General features: G+C 26.3%; 1 protein-coding gene and 1 pseudogene across 2 annotated transcripts in view; one reads left to right on the top strand and one right to left on the bottom strand.

Moving 5' to 3' along the window:
• The first annotated feature begins 6,012 nt into the window (after positions 1-6,012).
• LOC113553406 lies at positions 6,013-15,147 on the top strand (annotated as a pseudogene).
• A 661-nt stretch (positions 15,148-15,808) lies between these two features.
• The window catches only part of LOC113551191 (high affinity cAMP-specific and IBMX-insensitive 3',5'-cyclic phosphodiesterase 8-like), a 60,954-nt gene continuing 50,871 nt past the window's right edge, over positions 15,809-25,891 (bottom strand). The window contains exons 9-20 of one of the 2 annotated variants that reach the window (XM_026953283.1): positions 25,579-25,746; positions 21,920-22,134; positions 21,312-21,430; positions 19,285-19,436; positions 19,100-19,207; positions 18,829-19,022; positions 18,171-18,449; positions 17,977-18,104; positions 17,766-17,917; positions 17,507-17,671; positions 16,315-16,444; positions 15,809-16,224 (exon numbers count right to left, since the gene is read on the bottom strand). In XM_026953283.1, coding sequence (XP_026809084.1) covers positions 16,070-16,224; positions 16,315-16,444; positions 17,507-17,671; positions 17,766-17,917; positions 17,977-18,104; positions 18,171-18,449; positions 18,829-19,022; positions 19,100-19,207; positions 19,285-19,436; positions 21,312-21,430; positions 21,920-22,134; positions 25,579-25,746 — 1,965 coding nt within the window. In that variant the 3' untranslated portion in view covers positions 15,809-16,069. The remainder of the gene's footprint in view (positions 16,225-16,314; positions 16,445-17,506; positions 17,672-17,765; positions 17,918-17,976; positions 18,105-18,170; positions 18,450-18,828; positions 19,023-19,099; positions 19,208-19,284; positions 19,437-21,311; positions 21,431-21,919; positions 22,135-25,578; positions 25,747-25,891) is intronic. The other variant, XM_026953284.1, reaches the window with a different exon arrangement.

Below are 25,891 nucleotides of genomic sequence, written 5' to 3'. Positions count from 1 at the left end.
ATCGTAGTATTTAACAACATAATCGAGAAAGTCCTATTAGAAACATGAATGATATGTGTGCATCTGAGAAACGGTATTGCTTTCAACCGGAAGCCTAACCTCGATATCTAGACACTATTATTAATATAATTTACATACATTGTTTCTATTGACAACCATGTTCAAAATAGTCTATGGAGCACATATATACCACAACGCGACATAACAGTTAACACTTTATTTCATGATTTTCCATCGTGAATAGAAGTTTGTTATTATTGTTATTTAAAAATGTATAATAATAGATGTATTATAAAAGTTGTTACTAATTACCAACCTTGGTGTGTCTGGTAATAAACTCAATTGTAATTTCCGCTTAGCGGTTGTCCTTCTTCATATTCTGAGTAAAATGATTAATTATTGCCCAAACTGCCATAATACGGCATTGTTTATTATCCGATCCATTGAATTTTCCACGGATCAATATAAAAAAAAATGTCGAATATCGAGACGTCACCGTCAGTACTTTAGTTTGTAATCATTGGATAAGCATTTTTTTTTTTTTACAAAATTTAAATCTAACTAGAGTTAATGTGGACATTTAGCAGTTTATATCTATATATTCTAAACTTTAGATAAACGTTGCCAAAAACAAAAAAAATTCAAATATATTATTGTAATACTAAAGTATTTAGGTTAATTGCATTGTATTATGTGCTCACGTCCTTGTAGAGTAATCGAGAATAAAAAAAAAAATTAATGTTGTATTTAAGCATTATAGATACTTATAGGGTGAACAGCAGTGACAGAGATAATTTGCTTACTATGCATACAAACACAATTCAGAACCCAAAAGTATCTTCAATGTAAACCGAAAAAATAAATATTTCCTATAAAAATATGATTAATAACATCACACTTGCCTCTTATAGTATAATGCTTTATTTTGTGACGCATGAGTTGTATAGTTGTAGTCATTATTATTAATTAAAAATAAACAGCGGTCAAAATAAATCTTTTTTTAGGTATCTTAAATTTTATAAAATAATAATTGTAAAAAATGTTCAAGACTTGAAGTAAAATATTAAAATGTTCATCATAAAAACCAATCGTTTGCAATTTTTATCAGTCAAATATCAGTCATTAGACTAAACACAAACCATCGTTGGAACAAAAATAATTGTTCATCGGAACCCATCAAAGTTCTGCAGTCACCAAAGTAATACTTAGTTCAGATAACCTTTGAAGTTAGATGTTTTTAGGATTTTTTTTACGCTCGGATTTAATAATAATTCAGTAATATGTTCTTTGCCCCCGTTAATTCTGATTTTTTTTTTCTAATATCACGACAGTATGATATACCTATACAATTTTTTACGCACCGTGTACGTCTGGCTAAGGTTCCGAGTATTATGTAAACAGTGGCGATGAACAGATACAGAATGTAGATACCAATGGTAATTTCAAAAAATTTATGTGTGGGAAAAACCTATTAATGAGAAATAATAAAGCATTTCACAAATGACATTGAACGGCGGCGTTTGTCTTTTGTGTAATATTTTAATATTTACACGTTTAACTGAACTGGTCGTGCCTCGTACAGTCATACCTGATGTATACAAGACGAGTTACGACCAAATATTAATGATCACAAAGCATTTCGTCAGCACATTTTTTTAAACTCAGTCTACGGTTTATAATAAGGTGTAGCTGTACTATAGGCAATAGCTACAGTAGGTAGGCATAAACATTATGTTAAACAGATATTACAATTTATTATGTTTCTTAAACGAAATAATATTTTGAGGCATCACGTCCTATGCCATTTTTCCCAGCACATTTCAGTTTTAAAATATTTCAATGATCGTTATTACGTAATATTATAATATATACATAATTACTGTGCAAACAAAATGCATACACATTTTTATTTTACAGTTGTTCGTGAAAAAAAAAGTGTTTTAGCTTAAATTAATATAAGTTTACGCCGATTATATCATTAACTGCCGGTAGGTACAAATTCAGTAAATATTACTATTACGTACAGTGTGTACCTACTATACTGTGTCTTGTGTCTACTCAACGAATATGTCATACATTCATGCCCATTAAATGTTTAATAAGTATTATATTATGTGCAATGGCACAGGCTTAAAATTAAATGGAGACGCAGTGACGCAAATGTTATAATATAGGCGCTACACCGAAAATTCACCTTTATAGCACAGACCCCAATTATCTTATAGTTGTATAATATCAATATAGGTACAACTCGTCCATTTGCGCTACAGTGTTTCCCAACTTATTGGGTCACGACCCAAAATTGAGTCGTAAAATATTTTTGATTGGTCACTGTTCACGAAGTACGAGTAGTAACGAGTCGAAAAATATTAGTTAAAAAAAATAAAAAAATAAAATTAATGTATACTATATTATAAAACGAATTTTTGCAGTGAATCGATTAAAAATTCTTAAGTAACGCCTTATTCGAGACATCTAGGTATAGATATAATAATGTGAAATATATAACTAGCGTAGGGCATAGGTATCAATTATATGTATAATAACATTTAATTTATTTAAGGAAATTTGTTGCTTTATGGGTAAATACACTATAGTGACTCGATGGATCGTTGTGTCATAGGTGTTCATATATAGCCACATTAATGTCGATTGTCCATACAGAGCTCGAGTAGTACACCGAGACTACAAGTGACTTAGCTAAATTAAATTACGCCAAAATATTTAAATTTAAAAAACATTTTTATGTTTAACTAACACAATAAAGTATTTATATTATTTATATTATATTTATATTGCATTATAATACAATAAAATATGATAATATTAATATGATAAAAGTGATTATAACCGTTACTATGTTATGGTTTATTTAATTTTTTTTATGAGGAAAGGGTGTGATTATCCAATAAAGAGTAAATTTGTTTATAAATTTTAAAATTTCGTTAACTACTCTAGATTGAAAGGGTATCAATTGAAACGTTTTGTTAACACTACTGTAGTACCTAAATACAATGTTGACGTTTACACATTAAAGACATACTAAACAGTTGAGTATAGAAACTTAAATAATAACCGTGTTAGTTGGTAGAACTAAAATTTATTTAATCTGATAAAGTTCTAAGCATAAAATCTGGTTCAAATGCCAATATTTGTCAATACAATAGAAAATTTAATACATTTTACCTATATTCTATTTTAATGCTTAAATTATCATAAAATACGTTAAATCTTTTTTCAATTTCAATTTTATCTATACTAAAAATACTAATTATTAATTAATAATTAATATTCATAAACGCGGTAAATATGTGTTTAAGCGTTTCAAAATCGATTGAAACAGCATTTCCAGTTATATTTAAAATAAGGTTTAAATATATTTTCTATGACTTCTGAGAGAGAAAATCAATCGTCGAGTTCATTTTTACTAAAAAGTCAAAAAGTCAAACAATTTTCGAACAAAAATATTGATCATGTACTCACAGACACAGTGATGTATTATACATTTATACATATATGCGTTATTATAGCTTATATATTTTATAAGGTTTAAAAACATATAGCTTTATATTATAAGTTGAGTGGTACTACTGAATACCTTCCCACTCTGCAATTTCCCGTTTTTAAGCTATTATAAAGTTACTTATTGCACAAACATTAATGTATAGATTGTAATTACGCTTTTTAATAAAATAAATAAAATAAAAATACCTATACATTAGACAAGTACCTATTTATTTCGATTATTATTATTAAAACTTATGTAAACATTTAGAATTATTGTTATTATTATAATTCATTACAGAAAAAAATTAAAATCTTATAATATTTGAAACAAGAATCAAACTCTGCAGCTAATCGTTTAGTAATTCAATACATGAATAAAAAAACCAGTCAGAATTGTAAGACCTCGGCTCGGGACGGTGGTGCATTCTTATTTCTCACCAGCATTTGAAAATTCAAAATAAAAAACATGAACTATTGTTGATAGTAACGGTACGAAAAATGATTTTGAACGGACGCGGAGTTGGATTAACATCGTAATTAATTGTTAATATTTTTCAAGTTTTTTAATAAATATCAATGGTTATATTATAGTCGTGTTACAGGCTTAGAGAAACTACTTAGAAAACTGAAGAACACCTCTTTTAAGTACTTACCATCTTCATAAGGTGTGGCCAACCGGCGTTCCGCTTTGGATAATTTTACGGCATGCAAGATTTATCACTCTTACAGTTTTACAAAATATGTTTATTTTTAAAAGAGATAGTTATATATAATATAAATATTAAATATACATATATATTTTAATTAATTAGCAATTAAATCTTGCCTACATTCAGAAATTAAACTGTCAGCTATTTGACAAAAAACTATAATAGTTAAAAAAAAAAAATATGAAATGTAATAATTAATAATACTATAAAATTCTTGGAAAAAGGAAAATATTTTTTTCAATCAAAGTTCAGATTTACTTATATACAATGTGATGGTTCTCTAAAATCATAATGGAAAAATATTTTTTTATTTATTATATTTTTTTTTTTAAATATTGACAAAGTTAAGCATTAACTAGTTAGTTTTAATACATGATAATTTTCCAACTTAATAGTTATATAATAATTATTAAATTATTTTCATAATAATATTGTGTACAATATTATTGTAATACATTATACATAATAATGCATGGACGGTAACAACGGCTTTACCGTGTACATATAATTGGTATTCGGAAAAAAAAGCACCGTACCAACTAAATACATTATTCGTTATTTTATTATGATTTACATAATTAAATATACGTAATAATTATTACATTTATCTATGTACACTTCATTTTTCTATAACATATTTAAAAGTTTAGCTGTAACTTAATTTAACTTTGTTGATAATTATCATTTGACATTTGTACCTACATAATTCAAAAAATGTTTAAGGTAAAAATTTAAAATAAATCCAGTGTTTGGAAGCCGCCTTCGAGTTGGTTGAGTGAAAATTGTTTCACTGGAAATTAGGTCAGAAGTAATAATTGGGTGTCCAAAGATTGGATTATTATTTACATATGAACAAACAAGTTTTTAAACTATAACTTGTATCTTTATCATGGTAATTTTCCTGTAATATAATAAACAATTTAAATTAATAAAACTTTATAAAATAATTATACAATAAATAGTAACATATTTATATTATCTCTTATAGTTAAAAAATTAACACTCAAATGCATTTAAAATTTAAAAGTAAATACGATACGGCGTATTATCAATAAAGACAGAGATAGATACACCTAAAGTATTCGCTATCTCTTTCTAACAGACCCGCTCGGTTTCATTTACATTAGTCATATGGGCTGTGAGCGTTCCAGTTATCATATAGTTCAATGTTACCACGGCGACTGCTGTAACCATAGATAATACATATTTATGTATTTATATATTTAAGTGTCTGGGTAGGACGTTCGAGGTTATTTGAAGTTTATCTTTTGGGCGCTAATTTTACTGTCACTTTTTTAACGTACAATTTCATTACCAATTTTGTACGTTTATAATCTTAATGTATGCCTGGGTCCATCATAAACACCATCATGAACAACGTGCGTCTGTTACGAAACTTAAACAGGAATACAGTGAAAACAATTACTACTAAATGTCCCATCAAAGTTATTCAAGCATATAGGTAATTAATTCATTATTTACCTTGAGATACTAAAGTGGATAATAATTTTTTTTAGGGGGGGGGGTGTATTTAGGTGCCAAAGTTCCATTCACTGGCGCACTGGCAGACGTCCGCCAGTAAAAAATGTCGGCTATCGTTTCTATGCCACAGATTTTCCAAGTCATATTAAAGTTTCTCTCCCAGCTCTGTCTCCTACAATGGAAAAATACAATTGTTAATTGGTCTAAAAAAGGATGTAAACTATATTAAAACTTTTAGAAAAAATATCAAACTATTCATGATCATTTTGTTGGAAAGAGGTTGAATGAAGGAGATACACTAGCTGAAATTGAAACGGACAAGGCCATTATGGACTTTGAAATTCCTGAAAAAGGATATCTTGCTAAGATCATGATATCTGCTGGTCAAAAAGATGTTACAGTTAGAAAGGTCTAATATTTTTAAGTATTTTATGTTTCTATCAATTATGCAATAGGGTCATCTAAGGGATACAGTGAAAATTGTGACCTTGCATTAGGGTAAAAGATATTAATAATTGGTATATTAAAAATAAATAGTAATTTTATTTTTATTATCTATCATACTTTAAACATTATAGCTTCAAGAGTGTTTTATTTTTAATAAAAAAATTGTTAATAATTTTAATTTAAATTGACAACATATTTCAAATTAAATATTGATAAATTGATGGTTAAATAACTAATAAAGTAATAATATAAGGTATTTTATAAAATTAAAACATAATATTTAATAATATAGGTACTTCAAAAATTTAAATATTTTATTTTTTTAATTTCAGCTTGTGTGTATTATTGTAGAAAATGAATCTGATGTTGCTGCTGTTAAAGACTTTGTGGATAATATTCCCGCAGGTGCTCCTGCTCCTGCAGCACCATCGCCCAAACCATCTACTTCTGCACCGGTTCCCCCACCTCGCACACCTGCAGCTCCTAAAGCTCCAGCGCCAGCAGCAGTACCAATTCCAATCGGATCTCGTATACTTGCTAGTCCTTTAGCCAAACGTTTAGCTAATGAATAAGGATTGGATTTAAGTGTAAGAATACATGTATTTAATTATCTGAAAAATAAATATATAATTATAAGATATTTAAATTGTAGACAATTGCCCAAGCTTCTGGTTTGTTTGGTTCAATAAAATCTACAGATCTGAATAAAGCTTCTATAGCCAGTAGTAAAAAAACTGCTGTTGCTGATGGAACTCGCGGTGATGGATTTGTTGATAAACCTGTGACAAATGTTCGAAATATTATAGCAAAACGTTTGCTCGAGTCAAAACAAGTAATATAAGAATTACTCATTTGTCTATCATCAACACAACTCATATATTTTATGTTTATTTACAGACTATATCCCATTATTATTTGACAGTTGATTTGGGTCTAGATAATATTGTTTCATTGAGAAAGTGTATAAACGAACTTTTGGAAAAGGAAGGAGTTAAATTATCTATAAATGATTTCATTATTAAAGCTGCAGCTTTAGCATGTAAGAAAGTTCCAGAAGCCAATTCATCTTGGATGGATAGTTACATTAGACAGTAAATTAAATTGAAAACTCTTGAGACTTACACTAAAGAATTAAATACAAATATTGTTAGTTATAGATATGACGCAGTTGATGTAAATGTGGCTGTAAGTACTGAAACAGGACTGATAACACCAATTGTATTTAATGCAGATACTAAAGGTTTAATTGCAATAAGCACTGATGTTAAAGAAGTTGCCGCTAAAGCCCGCCAAGGTAAACTGCAACCTCAAGAATATCAGGTATTTATTATTTCTTGTTGAATTTCAGAATTTCTATAATAATTTTGTAACTTTCAAACTTTTCTCTATCACAGGAAGGTACATTTAGCGTTTCATATTTGGGAATGTTTGGTGTTAAAAGCGTATCCTCGATAATAAATTCTCCTCAATCGTGCATACTTGGTATTGGTGCAATGATTCAACGGCTAGTACCAGATAAGACAAATTTTTACCGATTTGTGATACAATCATTGTATGTTTAAATGAAAGAAATATGGCATATATCGAGATAAATACGGTGTTTGGTTTTTTTTTTAAATATAGAGGGAATTGACAATGATATTTTACGTGAAAAATCAAAACAATTAGTAGCTATTTATAGTGAAGATTTAGAACTTGAACTAGAGAATGAGATTATTCAATTTAAAACAATAGTAAAACATTTTTCAGAAGGAGAAGAAAAATTATCTATGCACAGTTTGCTTGAAGCATTAACAAAATCAAGGTTAAATGATTAATTTCCTTATGTGGAAATAGCTTTAAAACTTTTTGTATCTATACCATGCTCAAACGCTAGCGGGGAGAGGTCTCTCTCAATTTTAAAGAGAGTTAAGAACTCATTATCTAATGAAAAGATGTCATCATTGGCTCTAATGTCTATTGAAAATAATTTGCTACAATGTATGGATTGGAATAATTTTATTAAAAAATTTGCTTCACAGAAAGCTAGAAAAAAGTTTTGAATTTCAACTTGTATTTAAATGTTTATACTTAGTACTAATAGTTATATATTATATTAAAACTACCAATGTTATGATATGTTTATAAATGTATATCAATTAATAAATTAAACTATTTTAACACTATTTTTATTCAAATGTTTATTTTTTTATTTTTTGTATTGGGTACAAATATAATAAGGGAATATATAATTTCCTGTTATATTCTATAATATCTTTATGTTTTATTATTATAGTATAATGCATTTTCAAAATGGCCCATAAGATTATTTGGGATTGGGTTGGACACTCCTAATCTAGATTTTAATAACTAAAACTATAGATTTCCAAAAGTGTACATAGAAAACAAAATAAAACATTGCTGTTAAACAAAATGGACATTTATATCTTTGCTTAGAATCTCAACGTCAAATTTATTAAATTCAAGATAAATTAATAAAAATACCTATACCTATCTATGAAATTTCGTCTTAGATGAAAAAGTATGTATTATTATTTTTTGGCGTATCACATTAGGTGTACTGCATACATATATGCAATATGCAAAATATATAAACACGCAAAATTTCATTTCAAACTGTATGGATATATTTATCAACTATATGTTGACATCATAAACTACATCAATGGCTGAAATGACTAAAATTGTATTCAACGAGGACAGGTGGAAATTATAATAACTTATATTTTATTGTTGTTGGTTTGTAATCGAATTATTGCTACTTTTTTACGGATCCTTTTCCGTTAGTATGGATCGTATATTTAAAACTTGATATCAAGTTATAAAGTAAATATTATAAGTAATATTATAAAGTAGTTATAATAAAGTAAGTGACCGAACATGTAAAAATAGCTACAACAAAAAAAAAAAAAAAATTCAATCCAGATAACCGGCGTTCTGCAATAGATGACAATCACAATTTTACCAACGGTGGACAAAAAATGGATGGTTCATATACTCTTTACACTGAAGATTTTTGTATAGTATAAATAACACGAGGAAAGAAAATCATTAATCCCTTTGCCCAGTTACACATATATTGTCGCATACAAAAGAGTAAATTAAAGTATAGTCAGATTGAAGAAGTATTGCACGTAATTGAAAGTCCTTTAAATTATAGGTTCTACTGTGTTGGTGCCAAAGTTTGTAATTTTTTTCACTGTAATTCGCAAGTACGTATCATGTAAAAGCTATTTGTGTGTATATTAATCAAAACGCGATTCACTATTTACAATATAATGTGGCTTGGGACGTTTAGCGAGCTCTAGTTCAAATAAACTATGTGTGTAAGCTGAACATTTGTTTTGGCAACAAGTCGATTTAGGTTAGATATAACACGGTAATGGTGTGGGTTGTGTTGGTAAATTTGTTGGAGGGTAATAAAAAAGAAAAAACAGTCTCTGGGCGCAAAATAAGCAAATATACGTCACTGGCATTAATAATATATATATATCAAAATAATAGGTATTCTTAATACAGTGAAAATCGAAAAGTCAATACATCAACTTCGAAGTAGTATAATATTAGAGCATTGGGAATGTTTCATTAAAGTTTTATTTGTACGGAGAAATGTATAGAAGATAAGATATTTGTAATATTTTGTATTTTATTTTATCACTGCATTTCATCAAAATTCAAATCATATCCGGACATATTACACATTATTATACATTAATATATAAATATGTATCTATTGTATCTATAAAGATACTTTGTATAATTACAGATAAATTACTTACTGAGTTAGGTTATATTGTAACTTGAAATTAATATAAAAAGCAAATTCAGTAACAATAATAGAATTAGTTACCTGTATAATATACTAATATTAATGCACTTACTCCAAGTGTAGGTACCTTAGGAATATAATCTAAAATTAATTTAACTCCTTTCTCAGTTTAGGCAAAAGGATCTTCTTTTCAATGTAACACTAATTACCTATTGAGTTTGGATCACGTATAAGCAAAATGCACATTAAATTTCGTTGTTTCAAATTTTCAATTAACTAATCAACGTATTCTTTAGTACGAATAAAGATTATGTATAACGATCAGTAAAGTTAAAGATTCGCACAATAGTATGTCTATGATGTGCACAAAGTATGTATCTACTTGCTTGGTGAATAAACAGCGCCATCTATAGGTGTACGAATGTGTTATTTCAAAATTTCACAAATCATTCACAACATTCAGCATTCTATAATAATTTATAATAATTCTATCACAAAAGTATAAAACAATATTTTACAATATTATATAATATAATAATGTATAGGTATAATCATATATTTTTCATTAAACCTATTTTACATTTAGATCTCTTAAATTTTGTATTTTTTTATAATCAATACCTATATATTAATGTAAATACTTATTAGTATTAATATAAATGGTAATGTAATTGTCACAATATAAATTATTATTTATGAAATATAATCAGTAAGTTGTAAAATTTAAAAAAAAGATTTTTTTGTTCAAAAATAATTCGTTAAAATATATTTTCTGAATGCTTGAAATAATTAAAAATCAATTTATTGGTAAAATAACAATTGAACCCCCATGTGCATTGTCTCCATCTTACGAATGTACAAAAAACTGAAAAAAGATAGAAAAACTGTTTACCTTTAATATAAGAGTGCATTGGCCTATGGGCTATAATCTAACTTAAAGGTGAGAATATTATTTGTGTTTCAATATTTTAAACAAATTATGAATTTATGAGTATGGAGGCTATTCTGGCTATTGCAATTTAAAACTTCTATCAAAACTCGAATGAAAATTAGAATATTGTAAAAATAAACCTCTTTTTCAAACACAGTTAATATTCTAACCTACGTACTATATTAAAGCTAATAACAATATAAAATTGGTTCTACTGAACGGAAATTTACTGTGTTGACATGTTGTGTATATTATATATTATACTGTCTTGTTCAAATCATCTTTAAACGATTATCCTAATCACACCTTTTGAATAAGTTTCAAAATTAGAAATACCTTATACTTAATATAAACTAATAAAATTTATTTATCGACTTCTTCTTGTTATTTATTTTGGAGAATTTTTGAATTATAGCGTTCTATTTTTCATTGTTTTGTTATTTAGTTATTATTTCATAAAATAACTGAAATATTATAATATTGTATATAACATTTCATAAATATAATATAATATATATGCATTCTGTAAAATATACTAATTTATAAATATATAAGTGTGGATAAGATATTATAATTATAAATAAGATAACATAAGAGTATAAGACGATATATTTTGGCGTGATTGGAAACAAAAATTTGATAATTATGTAAATTGTTTCTCTACTATACACATTACGTATAGAAAATTTGATATGATGTAACACCTTTATGAAAGCCTCAAGAGATTGGTAGGAGGCCCCCTTGTAAATTCTCGCCCCAATGCTCCAAATAACTTGACACGGCTCTGGTTTAATTAATACATCTATAATTTAAATTATATCAAGCGATTTAAACATCGTATTGACAATTTATCGAATTTTTCGATACTTCAACGTTTTTAAATGTATATATATATATACTCGTATTTTCGAGGTGATCCTATGCTGGCAAATTCATATTATACATAGATACTAATTATTATGCACAGGCGACGATGTCATTATTATTTTATAGTCAATTCGTATTTAAAGTATCAGTATCACAGCGGTGTGATATTATTGTTATTGCTATTATACATGAATATGTACGATAACAGGGCTTGTAGCAGGTACTGGATCGGGATGGATTGCACGAGTAAGAGGGCTACGGTATTAGGACTGAGGAGTCGCGTTGTCGTTACAACCGCGTCTCCTGTGTGCATGCGACGTATTGCATGTGTAAGTCGTGTGTAGATACATTTCCGATATTATTACATCTGCGGTCGCGATCGCCATTGAATCGGGTTACTAGGTCGGGCGGCAGTCATCTAATACATGGCGGCCCCCGTAGTAAAAATAATATATTATAATTTGTATTTTACGTCTTCTGGTGCTGCTCGTTTTAACAGCGGCGTCTCGGCGTGGTAAATTGTTTCGACCTAGTTCGGCATCGACCCCGACAACGCGATACGACCGTTCGTTTTCCGGCACATCTACCAAGGAATATTTTGTAAAATATAATATACTTAAGCGTGTAATATAATGTATAGGTAGTTAAAATATAATATTATGTTCAAACGAATACGTTATTCGAAAAACTATAAAAACTGCCCTGATCAAAATAACACATCGTTATTTTTTTTTTTTTTACCGGAGAAACTTTTGTATTTTTTATGTAATCATTATTACGTCGCATGTGTACATAGAAATATATAATACGCTCTGTATTATAAATATATCATAATAATTTTCAAGTAAAACTAACAAAACGTTAACAGGAAAAAATTGTTTTTCAAAAGTTGTTTTCTTCGAGGTGAACCCGATTTTTTTCATAAAACACTTGTCGAATTTAAACATTTGAACGGCAACAATTGATTTATGAATTTGTTTTGATTGTCATTTTTATGAACGCGTGTGAAAACATTGATTTTTATAAAGTTTGTTGGTTTCTAAGCGGCGAGCACTGAGTTTAATTTATAATTTACGACAGATAACGCAAGGTTATCACTAATTAGTAATTATCTATTGTTAGTTGTTGTTGGTACTGTGTGATGATAAATGTTATTGTAAATAATTTGTATAATATACAGGTACCAAATATAATATAATATAACTACTGTAATTTTCACATTTTAAGTTTAAAATAAAAAAAAATAGTTTATCATTTAATTTAGAATTATTACTGGTTAGATATGCTATACTCAAAGTAACTTTCTATTTATAATTAGTGAAACTTATTCGATACATTTTTAAATTATTAATTTTATAACAGATATCTAATAGGATAATAATTTTTAAATAATTCAAATAATTAAATATATTAATTGATTGTACCTCGATAAATTTCTTTCAGCATTATTAAACAGAAATGGCACAGTCCATTTTTCATAGTTGTATCAATATTGAACACAAATTTAACACTTTTTAGAGAAACCAATAAAATTGTTTTTCTTTTCACAATATTTCTTTACATATTTTTACATTTTTATTAATATTAATTGCAACCATAAACAAATTATGCACATCATTAGTAATTTTTTATGAGGTATGTCAATGGATAGATAAATTTGAATTAAAAAAAAAAGTCCTTTAAAGTTGTTACAATTGTACACTCAAAAAGAACCTTCAAACATGCTGACCTACGGTATAAATATATCAAATCTTGTTTAAATTATAAAAAATATTTATAGGATGTAGGTCGATAAAATTGATTTTAAATTAAAACTCACTCATAAGCAATAACAACTCTCAATTTTATTGTATACATTTTTTTTTTTATATATAAATTTATGATTTCCAAATTATTTTAAAACGTTGGTAACTGATATTAACTTTATTCAGTTAAAATAATAAATGTATAGAAAATGGTTAAAAAAAATTAAAAATGAATATCTGCATAAAATATATCTTAATACACTGGTTCTTATTTTACTGTATCTATCACAGAAAATGTTTTTATAATTTTACTAAAGCTGGTATCGAAATTATGATATGATATTTATATAATAGTTTGTAGGTACATCCTAAAAAAACGTAACCAGTGCACATGTGGACAACAGGTATGTATTATCTCTCTTAGCATTTACTACAATACACATCTGACTATACATGCAATGCCCAACACACATTGAACACATGTTGTACATCATACCAGTAATAACAGAATGGCCACTATTGCAATGGTTCAATAATCATATTATTATAGGTATTCTGAAAAACTTAAAACAATATTTTGTTTGTTTGAAGAAATCATAGACTGCGATAGTAACAAAGAAAAATAAAGTTACTCCTCTTTTCTAACAGCATTAAAATATAATAATGTGATAATACTTACAACTAGTAACTATACAGACTGTAGGACGAGTAAAGTATTATACTTAAACTGTATATGACTTATTGCCTTCATTCGGTTTTCAATATTTAGTAACCTTATTGTTTATTTTTCGTCACATATTCACTTATTCTGACTACTGTTCAATAATGAAAAAAATAAAATATTAATTTCCAAATAGAAAATTAATACGTTAAAAAAAAAATTAGTATAGTAATTTACATATAACAAGCATGTAAACAAACAAAATCAATAAAATCAATACGCAATAATTTATAATATTGGTAAGTTTTTAAATTTTTAATCATAAAGTATACAATTAAGAATGATATAGTGTATAGTTATTTTCATACTAAATAAGTTATTAAAACACAATATTTCAAAGCTTACAATAATGTAAAATAATATTATATTATGTTGAACATAAAAAAGTTGTTAAACTTATTATGCATTATAATATGTGTGTACAATGAGTATCTACCTACATATTACAATAATCATGAAGTTATTATTATTAACTAAGTAGTTCATTTAGATAAAATACAATTTGATCATTTTAGTGTACATCCAGTCCTTAAATACCATGTTATAATATTATATTTCATGTGCATTATAGACTATAGGTATCTGACTTTGATCATGTGTTTTAATGAAAAATTACACCAATATTAACACGATATAAGATAACAATAAGAATATATTTTTATTGTTTTAATTTTAATACTTACATTTCGGGTTCACCTTTATATGTACAAAAGCTATACAATAATACATTTAAATATTTCTTATGGTTTTTGTAATATTATAATAGTAAATAAATATATCATATCATTTTAAATATATTATATAGTTTATAGTTATATATAACTATTTTAGAATTGTAAAATAATAAGTGTATTGTTGAAATGTAAAAATAGATATGGTTAACGAGAAAATTCATGTTTTGAATTATGGAATGGAAGAGCGCTTGTGTACTTAACAAAATAGTAATAGCAGTTAACATTATAATTTGAATCTTTTTTTGTACTCAGCATTACGATAGATTATAAAATTGAAGCCAACTACATGAGTCTAAGGAAATCAATTTAAAGTTTCATAATATTCTTTATATTTAAACTCATAATGATGTATAAGTTGGGAGGTTAAGGTGTTGGATACGCAATATAATATACACGAATGACTAAATTTAAAATTATTAACGCTCAACTATGTATAGACAAAATCTAATTTTTTTGTCAACAAACACATATTTCATAAGATCAGGAAGCACCCAAAATGTTTGCAAATAAAATGGTATTTTTTTTATATATTAATTTTTACAATACAACGTAGTAAGTAATATAAAGTATAATATTAATAGTCTTTAGTTAATCTTAGTGGTAACAAAAATAATTTACCATGATAATATTTTAGGTACCTTAAGTATTGGCGAAAAATCTATAATATGCAAAAAAAAATATTAACGTACAATAATAATTTATAAACACCAAATAGTATTTAAATTCGATTTTATGTAAACCGAAGATATTTTATATTAAAACGCAGAAAATAGCGTATAAGTATAACTTACATAATTTATCAAAAATGATAAAACAATAATTAGAATTATAATTAAAAAAAACCTGCTCAATTTGAAGGTAGGTAATAGTATATACAAGTTAAAAATAGCATACACTAGTTAAATAGAAGTATATTATATACATAAAGATAAATATTGCGTTGATTAATTAGTTTTTGTTCAATGATCAGTGGATACGAAAAACAAATAGTCTTATAAAATAATATTTCCGTAATGTAACATCGGCGGAATCGTTTAACAAATTTCGTATCAGACAGTAACAGGACAATATATTTAAAAATATTATTATCCGCCAACCGTTATGTTCCGCATAACGATGGACACTGTAGTTTGTAGAACGTTAACCATAATTTTTCTTAATGATTGCCACTGGACTCGGGTATTTTTGGCAAAGTGGTGGTCATCATTTTGCAAATGTCGTTAAAGCTGATTGTTCCTTTTTCTTCCAGATCCTTCCAATATTGATAATTGCTTCTCATGTAATACAACATTTCCGGCATGTCTATGAACGCTGAAAAATATGATAATAGATACATTGTAACTATTGAACTATAAAAATATATGACCGAATGGAATTATTATCGGATTGGATGCCACTTACAGTCCCACGTTTCAAACATGTCATTTATGATGTAGTCCATAAAGCCGATTTGCGATTTTGGTATGGAGCACGACACTCGGTCAAACATTGGCATCACCACTGGCAAATGATTGAGTTTCTCTTCGTCAGTCTGAAAATAATACACGTCAAAAAGATTTTTGCCGTTTTGAAAGTAACGCATTAAAAATATTTATTTTATTTTGTTTGTTTTTACGTATAAGATATTTTTCAAAATACAGTTTGTTTAAAAATATCAAGGCAATAAACATTATATGTATTCGTATTTTATAATAAATTTATGTTACTCAAAAGTTAATTACTATGTTATAATTATTGTATAATAATGTTTCATATTATAAAATCGCTTTAACTAGAGGTCAATACTGACATACTTGAGAATAGTGTGAATAGGAACGTGGTATCAATAGCTTAAAATTAGTCTTAACTCTTAATATTTTATTTTAATTTAAATTTGTTTTCAATTTTCAAGTTTTTTTGACCTAGAAAAATTGTTTTATCAAAATTTAGAGAAAAAAAATATACATTAATTGAACATACATAAATATAATTATTATTGTAAATAAGAAAGTATATTAAATTATTTATATGGTGTTAAAATATTGCCAATTTTATTTAAAAAAATTATACTATATGCTTCTTATATACATCATTCATTCTTGTAAGGGTGGGAGACAGAGATGAAAATTTATAAACCCTTTTTAGAAGATTTATGGCTATATATTTTAAATTCATGCTACACATTTGCGTTTTTGTACTGCACGCTATATTGTGATACAAATATTTTTTCTGTAAATTTGTATATCTTTATATCAACGAATATAAAAATTATATTTAGAAAATGCAATAAATAACTATGAAAAACGAGATTATACACAGATACCGAATAAAAGAAGTTGTAACACGCATGCACATATACATAATTTTTTTATTGACAACCTTTTTTTTTTTTTTGGTTGATCGCGACAACTTAGAAAATCTAAATCTTGGAAGCCGATCACAAGTCTATTAAAGTTGTTCACCCCTGGGCTAGGATATATCGTGTAAACGTATTTAGGTATATACTAAGACATCATTAAATTCATATTATATTAAATATATTGTTTTTATACAAAATATTATCTTTAAATAAAAATACATTTTTAAGATACAGAAAGAGTGCTTGCTCTCTTACTTGATTAAAGTATTCCTCGGCAATCCGTTTTGCCCATTCTACGCACATTTTTAATGGTCTAGTCGGATTGGACACGTCTGCGCATTTAATTAGCATTCTCTTCACCAAATTTATTTCCTCAGCACTGGTAGGCATTATAGTCTCAGGACTTACTTCGCTAGGAGTCTAAAATAATTATATCGTATTAGCGTTTCAATGTCGTAAAGATAAATAATTCAGTTGTAAATATTATGATTTTAAGAGGGTTTGTTTTACTCACTAATCCGTCGACGGGCGCTTCGTCAAGTGTCGATGGTTTGTTACAGACGCTCACGAATTTGGCTAAATGTTCGAAATGCTTCGTCATCTCGGTGGCCAATATCATGTCGATAATGTTCTGTCTTACCACTTTGTAAGTGTCTTTTTCCAGACCTAAATGAATTTTTATTTTTCTGAGTAAACTAAATTTGGACATCGGCCAAAATACGTACCTTTAAAAATGTTCAATCGTTCGTCCTTGGTAGTGAGCTTAAACGTTAAAGCGGCGTGGTGAGATTCCAAAACGCTTATGTCGTTGTACAAAATGGCCAAATCGTTTTTAGAATTACATAAGAACGCACTAATGAAAAAATAATACATCATTACCATTTTGCAAGGTTTAAGTTTAGTTTTGATGTGGTTTAACCTTGATTTTCCGGGATGATCGATGTCGTGTGTGATCGCTGCAATCAGACAGCAGGCCTCGTCCAATTGATCCAAAAGCCTTTTTATGCGATCTTTTTCTAAAAACATGGCGGTTGCTTGGAGAACATCGGCGGCATGTGTGGAGTTGTGATAAGTATTTTTAGCGTGATAATGACCTTCGATCACAGTTAACCATGCGTGCAATGTTCGTTCATCACAACCTAATGTTTTGTGTACTTCAAAGTGTGTCAGTAGATTCATTCCCAGATGTACCAAAGGCCTAAAAGAAAGAATAACTAATGTTTTTTTTTTATTTAAATTGAAAATAAAAATACAAAGAAATATAATTGATACCTACTGTTTTGGAAAAAATAAATATAATGAGAAAAATATGATATAGTAAAAGCACTATTTGGTAACTTGGTTGCATACTATTTGTATCATTATAACGTTAAACATATTAAAAAAAATATAAGTATTGTTTATATTTTATTTATTTTTATAGTGGGGAAGGGTCTTTTGTTTTATTATATAATATAAGACTTAAAAATAAAACTATTTTTTGATCATTAAATAGCAGATGATAAATGAATAAATTTTATGAAAATAACGGTTGAAATTGTTATAATTGTAATTAAAAACATTTAGATATCCGTCACCTTTTCATAGTAAGTTCTTCGAGCTTAAACACATTAAAATCCCAATATAGAGACATGTCTAAGAGTTCTTTGATTTGAGGAGTTACACTTGTCATAAAATTCATTTTAGCAACACCCAAACCGTAAGGCTGACTCTTAACAGTGGCTGAATCATTAGAGCTTCTTCGAGTAGATGTCACGTGCACAGGCCCTTGCTAAAATAAAACAAAACACAATATATATAGTATTACATGGACGTTAACATAATAATTATGTTGTTGAAAAATAGTACCGTAATAAGAGCTCCAATTAGATCTGACGTAACGGGATCATCGTATTTGATATTTTCGGTCTTTAAATGTGACGAGTATAGTTCAGTAACTCGCAATATATCAACAACCTACAATATTATATAATTTGTATTTTTCTTGACATATTATATTTGTTAATAACGCAACATAAATTTGAGGCTCATACTTTATCCAAAATTTGTACGACTTGGTCGTTTGAGTTTTCTTGAGCTGTACATATCAATGAAATTACTTTTGTTATTGGTGCTTCAAGTGGTAAATTGTGTAGTTTTGCCAAACTTTGTCTTCGAGCTGATTGTGCGCCTATTATAGAAAAATCTAATAAATTAAATTGAGAAATGATAAAAATTATTTCACAAATTTAACAATAATTTTTAATATTTTAAATTGAGGCAGATGTATTATAATAATATACCAACAGATAAATTGTAATTTTATCTAATTATATAGATAAATTAAAAATAAACACAAATATAAAGTGAATGTGATTTTATTATAAACATGCAAAATTATTATTATTTTTTTTCAACGCACTTAATAAAATTGTTAAATAACGATTGTACGGCGTTATGAGCAGGCAATTAAAACTACACTACTGTCTACTTTTACACATCAAATAATAAATTATTATAATTATAATATTTTTTAAAATTCTAATGTATATTAATCATTAATTTATTGTGATTTAATTTTTCAACTGAAATGTTGATAAAAAAAAAAAATGATATACATTAGATTTAGACATTTCAAAAACGATTATATTAGACCATTCTTGTACGAAATGTAATTTACAAAAATTCAATTGACTAGAAAGATAATACAGTTTGGTTTTTGTAAATGTTGTGTAATCAAAAATAATACAACTTTTATAATAATAGACACAGCTAACTCCATATTGACAATTTATTGATGAAATATCTAGGGATAATATGAAACTATATAATTAAATATAAAATACATTTATAGTGTTGTATTTTAGACACAGTTTAATAATATTAATTTAGTTGCAATTACTGCCGGGAAATATTTTTTTTTTTATTATTTGTTTTTGCCCTTTAACATTTATATGGTTTATTTTCGGTATTCTTCTATACTTCAATTATGTTTTTTGATGTGCCTATCTAAAAGGTTACAATTAGTATTAAAATACTTATAAATTATATTTGACTCAGGAATGCTTTAAAAAGTAATTTTTGCCTATTACACGGGTACAATGTTTGGTCGTAATCAAGAGGTTTTGAGTAAACAGGGTTCAGGCGACATTTATGTGTAAATTTAATTAATGATAGCTGAACATGATAAAAGTTATTTTTCAAACCATGTGCGATTTATGTATAGGTGCAATACTGTGTAATGTATTGTGTATGTAATATATTTACCTGGTTATTTTAAACAAAATTATAAAATATATACTGATAACCTGATTATTTTTCAAATGTTTATTATTTACATACTTCAAATTAACAATAAATATCGTTACGTTAATCTACAAAATTAATTTCATTCTTATTATTTCTAGTTATTAACAATTCAGTTGAATAATATATTAAGTTATGATACATATGTTTTAATGACGGGAATGACAAAAGTTCTTGTATAGAGATTTACGCAAAGTCTTCGTAAAATTGTTATTAATTATTGTACAACAGACGGAATTATTTCTATAAAAGTTAAAGTTTATGTTATTAATCTATATAGCAGAGTTTCTGGTTGACTGATTTTCATGAATTTATGTAAGGGAAGTTTGTTTTAAAATATTAAATTAGATAACGCCACGTAATAATGATGATTAAATAGTATTTTAGATTTTGAATCAAGCAAGAAAGTTAATGTTCGTATAAAATAATATAAAATATTTTATTTATTTTTTTTTAATATTTACAAGCCTTTTAGGTTTAAGATTTAGGAATAATGTTGAGTTAAAGCTTAGTTTAATTAAAAATTGAGTATAATTTTCAGTTCACAAAACTAACATAAGAATCGTACATAGTTGTTGAATTTAAACTTAAAACCTTGCAAGTAAGCGTAATATATGGGTAGTTTTATAAAAATAATTATTTTGCATGATATCCTAACTATAATATTATTATTAATCAGAAGAATTTGAAAACATTAGAACGCGTGTCGTTTATTTATCATGTTAAAAAAGTCGTTTTTAAACTTTATAACTTATGTATGATTTTAATTACTTACCATCACTGTTAATAGACTTGAGGTCATATGATCCTTTACGAATGGATGGGACACTTCCTCTAGGAAAACCATGTACATCAACAATACTTTCTTGAATGTAGATGTAATTCGTTGTATCTCTGAAAAGCAATACGATTTAATGAGCATTTATGAGTTATTCAAATAATCAAATAAAACTAAAAAATTAATAGTTAATTTTGTTTTTGTAATGATATTTATACCTGTAATACGTGATGTGAAAATCATATTCGTTATATTTTATATTCATATAAATTCTTGATTTTGAGAAAATATAATAAATTTACAGTACAGTTAAAATTAAAATAAGGAATTGTTTTTTAAAATATAATTAAATGTTAAATATATAAAATAAAATGTACACATTACTTTTACGTATAACATGTATTATGTATATTAATCAAAACACAGTAGCAAATAGTTTTCCTTTTGAATTAACTTTCATTAATATAGTCTTTTTTCTTATTTAGAAAATTAAATATTTATTTATATTATTTTTCTAGACTATTTGCTTGAATTTTTAATTGAAAAATCCTTAATTTTAGAATTTTACCGTGGGTCATTTACAACATTTTAACTCGAAAACTTACTTGCCAAACGGTCGAAACGGAGAAGCTCGGCAATGAAGGTACACGTGTTCGCCGCTTTTGCATTTCCACGATACTTTACCATCCCATTCGATGTTTTTCTCTAGCTTTTTGGTAATTTGGTCGATATCACCCAGCTGGTGGAATACAGCCAGCGGTTTGTTTATCATGTCTTCGGCGCCATATCCCAAAATCACAGAGCCCGACTTATTCATGTACTGCAAGGTTAAATATCGGTATTACAACGTGATATATTGGTAAGAAATGGTTTGATAAATAGTTAAATAATTGTAATAACAGTATTTATGTAGGCACATAGTTTTGTAAATATTAGTTTTAATAGTAAACGGAGAATTAACCTAGAAAGGTTCTATTGGGATAAGGTTTTCCTGATTGGATTTTAAATTTGTTTCGTTGCAGCGTAGCAATTAGAGATAAAAAAAGAAAAACAGCTTATTCCATTTACTACATAAAATAATGTTAGACCACAAAGTATATATTGACTAGCATACTAAAATGCAACATTTCACTTTAAAATCATATTATAGGGTAGAAAAAAATTCTTAAGTAATTTATACTAAATATCTATTAAAGATTTTACATTATTATTATCCATGAAATAACAATAGTAAATGTAATATTCAAATGTTAAACTGCCTAATAATATAAACTACATACATTTTTTTTATCTTATTATACGGAAAAATTATTATTTTGAAATTAAAATAATGCGACACTGTATTATGGCATATAAAAAATAAATTATATGACTAGTGCTTACAAAGCATCATGTTCATTAAGAAAAAATATTTGGACTTTTATGCAATAAATAATAAGTGATATAATCGATACACTATATATTTTTTTGAATAGCATTTTAATTGTTAACATAATTTATCTTACAAATTAGAAGCCATTATTTCAGTATTTTTTTTTTTTTTGTCTCGTTAAAACTATTATTCACTTAAATTGTTGATAATTAATACAAATATAAAACATTATATTTAAGAATTAATAGTAAAATATCAATCATATTATCGATTAGAAATATTATTATTGTTAGAATTGAACAGGATATGATGCGGATTTAGTAGTTATCAATATTTAGTAAATTATTTTATATTATAGTTATCATTTTATAGGTTGGGTGTAAAAGAAAGTGTGGTACATTTATTATTATTAGTTTTTGTTTTTTATCGATATTATTATTTAAATAAGATAAATCTATGGGTGTGTTTTTTTATATTATTAAAATTAGTTTATCCATCAAGATGACAATGGTAATTTTTTCACTAAAACTTATCGAGTACAAAAATTAATTGAAAATTAAATTATTTATTTTTTTTTTTTTAATTATTTGCCTGTATAGTTATGAATATTATGTAATTAAATTTCAGAATTTATTACGATGTGAGTAAACTGACTATACTTCAGTTTGTGTTTATTCTAATAATAATAAAACAGTTTATATACCGTATAAACTATGAAGGGATATTGACAACTGACATAAAATAAAATAATGTAAAATTATATTATAAATTTGGAAAAAATTGATAAGTACATTACGTACTATAATATACAATATATCTGCATAGTAAACGTAGTTCCTACTAATAATGCTGTGTAGTTATCATATATTATAAACCAATTACTTAAGGGAAACAAACGGAACAAAAATATTACATTTTTACATATTCACTACGACAGCAAAATATAGTACAGATAATAGTAATCTTATTTAACAAATGTTTTTTTTTAAATTATGGGTTTAAAATAAAGTGTAATAATTCTAGTATTTTTATTTTTATTATTTTTAATAAACTCAATTTTTTCCTTAAATCTGATTATTTCTAAGACCTTAATTTGTTTTTAGTTGTAATAATATACAATTTATAATTTATATACTATGGTATTTTAAAATATATATTTTTTATTTAAATTGGTTTACCTACTTAACTAAGTGTACAAATAAGTGTCTATTGTCTACAATTAATAATTTGGTTGAATTAATTTTATGAAAAGTAAACGAGTGTTTTATATTTTTAAGTCTTATAAAAAATATAAAAATAGTATTGTGTTGTATAAGTTTGTATTGATTCAATTATCATTTATAATATAGTTTTTACAACATATATTTTTTTACATAAACTAAATTAACCGACAAAAGAAATTATGGTTTAGAACTTTAATTTTAAGTATAATATGTTGTAAAGTGCAAAACGGTTATCTAAAATCGAAATAAAATCAAATTGGTGATGCAAAAGAGCAGATTTTTAAAATATTTACACAATTTACTATCATGCATCACTGAACCTTACCATAAGTCAAAACTTCAAACAAGAGTACATGCAACATTATTATTTTATTTTTATTTTGACACCAGTCCAGTACAAATTGGTGGAAATTGGATTTTTCTTGAGAGAAATAGTGGTCGTACTATTTCAATATCAAAAGTAATACAAACAAAATCGTTGAACCTTCTCGAAAACGTTAAAGTAAATACTGTCGACAGTTTGGTAAATTCGTTTATTATTTCATCAAATAAAATTGGTTTAAATTCAAACTTTTGTTCTACTTAGGTAGTAAAATATCTTGTTACAATATTATTTTCTAATACATTTATTTTATTTTAACTTAATGAGTATTATATTGGTTTTTTCCAAAATTGATTATTAAAATCATTTGAATTAAATTTAGAATTTTTATTATACATTTTTCTAATTCTTATTAAAAATTTATATTAAATAGGTTATTTACATTGAATAAATGTTCATGTATAACATGCATTGTATAATTTCAGTTGACTAAATTTTTGCATTTGAAAACTTTGAACAAAATACTATTCTTTAAATAAAATTGGGTTAACTGGGAGAAGTTTGTATGGTGTTCTATACAACACAGTACTATGAATAAAACATAATACTATAAATGTAGGCATTAAACACTGAAACGTAAATTTCCTTAATGCCGAATTTAAAATGTATAACAATAATAAACATATAGTATCCCCCTCTTTAAATGTTATAATAATGTATTTTTTACTAAGCATATAAGCAGATGTCAAAATTAATTGAGTCAACATTTTATAATTCTATATTTTGACTTATAAAGATAATATTTTGCAGTTAAATTACTTAATACTTATATTTATGAACTAATTGAATATTAATCTAACAAGAGGTAGTAATAATATTATAACTTTAGTTGGTCAGTTCTATTTTTTGTTTGTATCATTTAATTATTATTCGAATAATTTATAAAACATTTATTTTTTGGTTATAATAATTATTTTAAGCATTTAATGGAATTTACCCCATTTTACAAAATGGATTTGAACACATTACTATTACAACAGTCAGGAAATGTTAAATAGTAAAGTGTTTTTGTAATGTGGTTATTGGTGTTTGGATGAGGTAATTTAATTTTGTGGTTTTACCTAAAACCTCTCGCTCCCAAATCGTTTTTTATTCATTCACATTTTTCGGTTTACCTAGAACAACATTGATCCAAATGCAAACAAATAAGTTATGCACCCAAGGGATGTTATGCTCGTCGGTATATTTACCGAACCAATGAAGTTATTGATCATTTAAAAGCTCAAGAGAGAGGAAGAAGGGTTTGAAGTTTTAAAAAATTAATCTTTCAATTCGATAAATGTTTACTTGAATGTTGTGTTTTAGGTCGGTAATGATAACAAGATCTTTGGTCTTGTCCAATGCAGCTAAAACTGCGTCTTGTTGTGCTAACATTGAACGCATCGCTACATCTTCTTTTTCTAGCTGTTGCAACTCTTTGATCCATACGTTTTTGTTGCATGTTTCTACTATTATCTGTAATAATTTTGTTTTCAATAAATTAAATTAAACCATTGGTTATACTTAAATAAGTTTATCATAAAATATTAACTAAAAATATGAAACATTGATTTATGAATATTATAGATGCAAAAAATATTCTATAAACAATAGGTAGCCA

Source organism: Rhopalosiphum maidis, chromosome 2 (assembly GCF_003676215.2).
Source record: "Rhopalosiphum maidis isolate BTI-1 chromosome 2, ASM367621v3, whole genome shotgun sequence".
NCBI classification, from domain to species: domain Eukaryota; kingdom Metazoa; phylum Arthropoda; class Insecta; order Hemiptera; family Aphididae; genus Rhopalosiphum; species Rhopalosiphum maidis.
The sequence above is the reverse complement of the archived record's forward strand: the minus strand, read 5'-3'. Positions and strand labels throughout refer to the sequence as shown.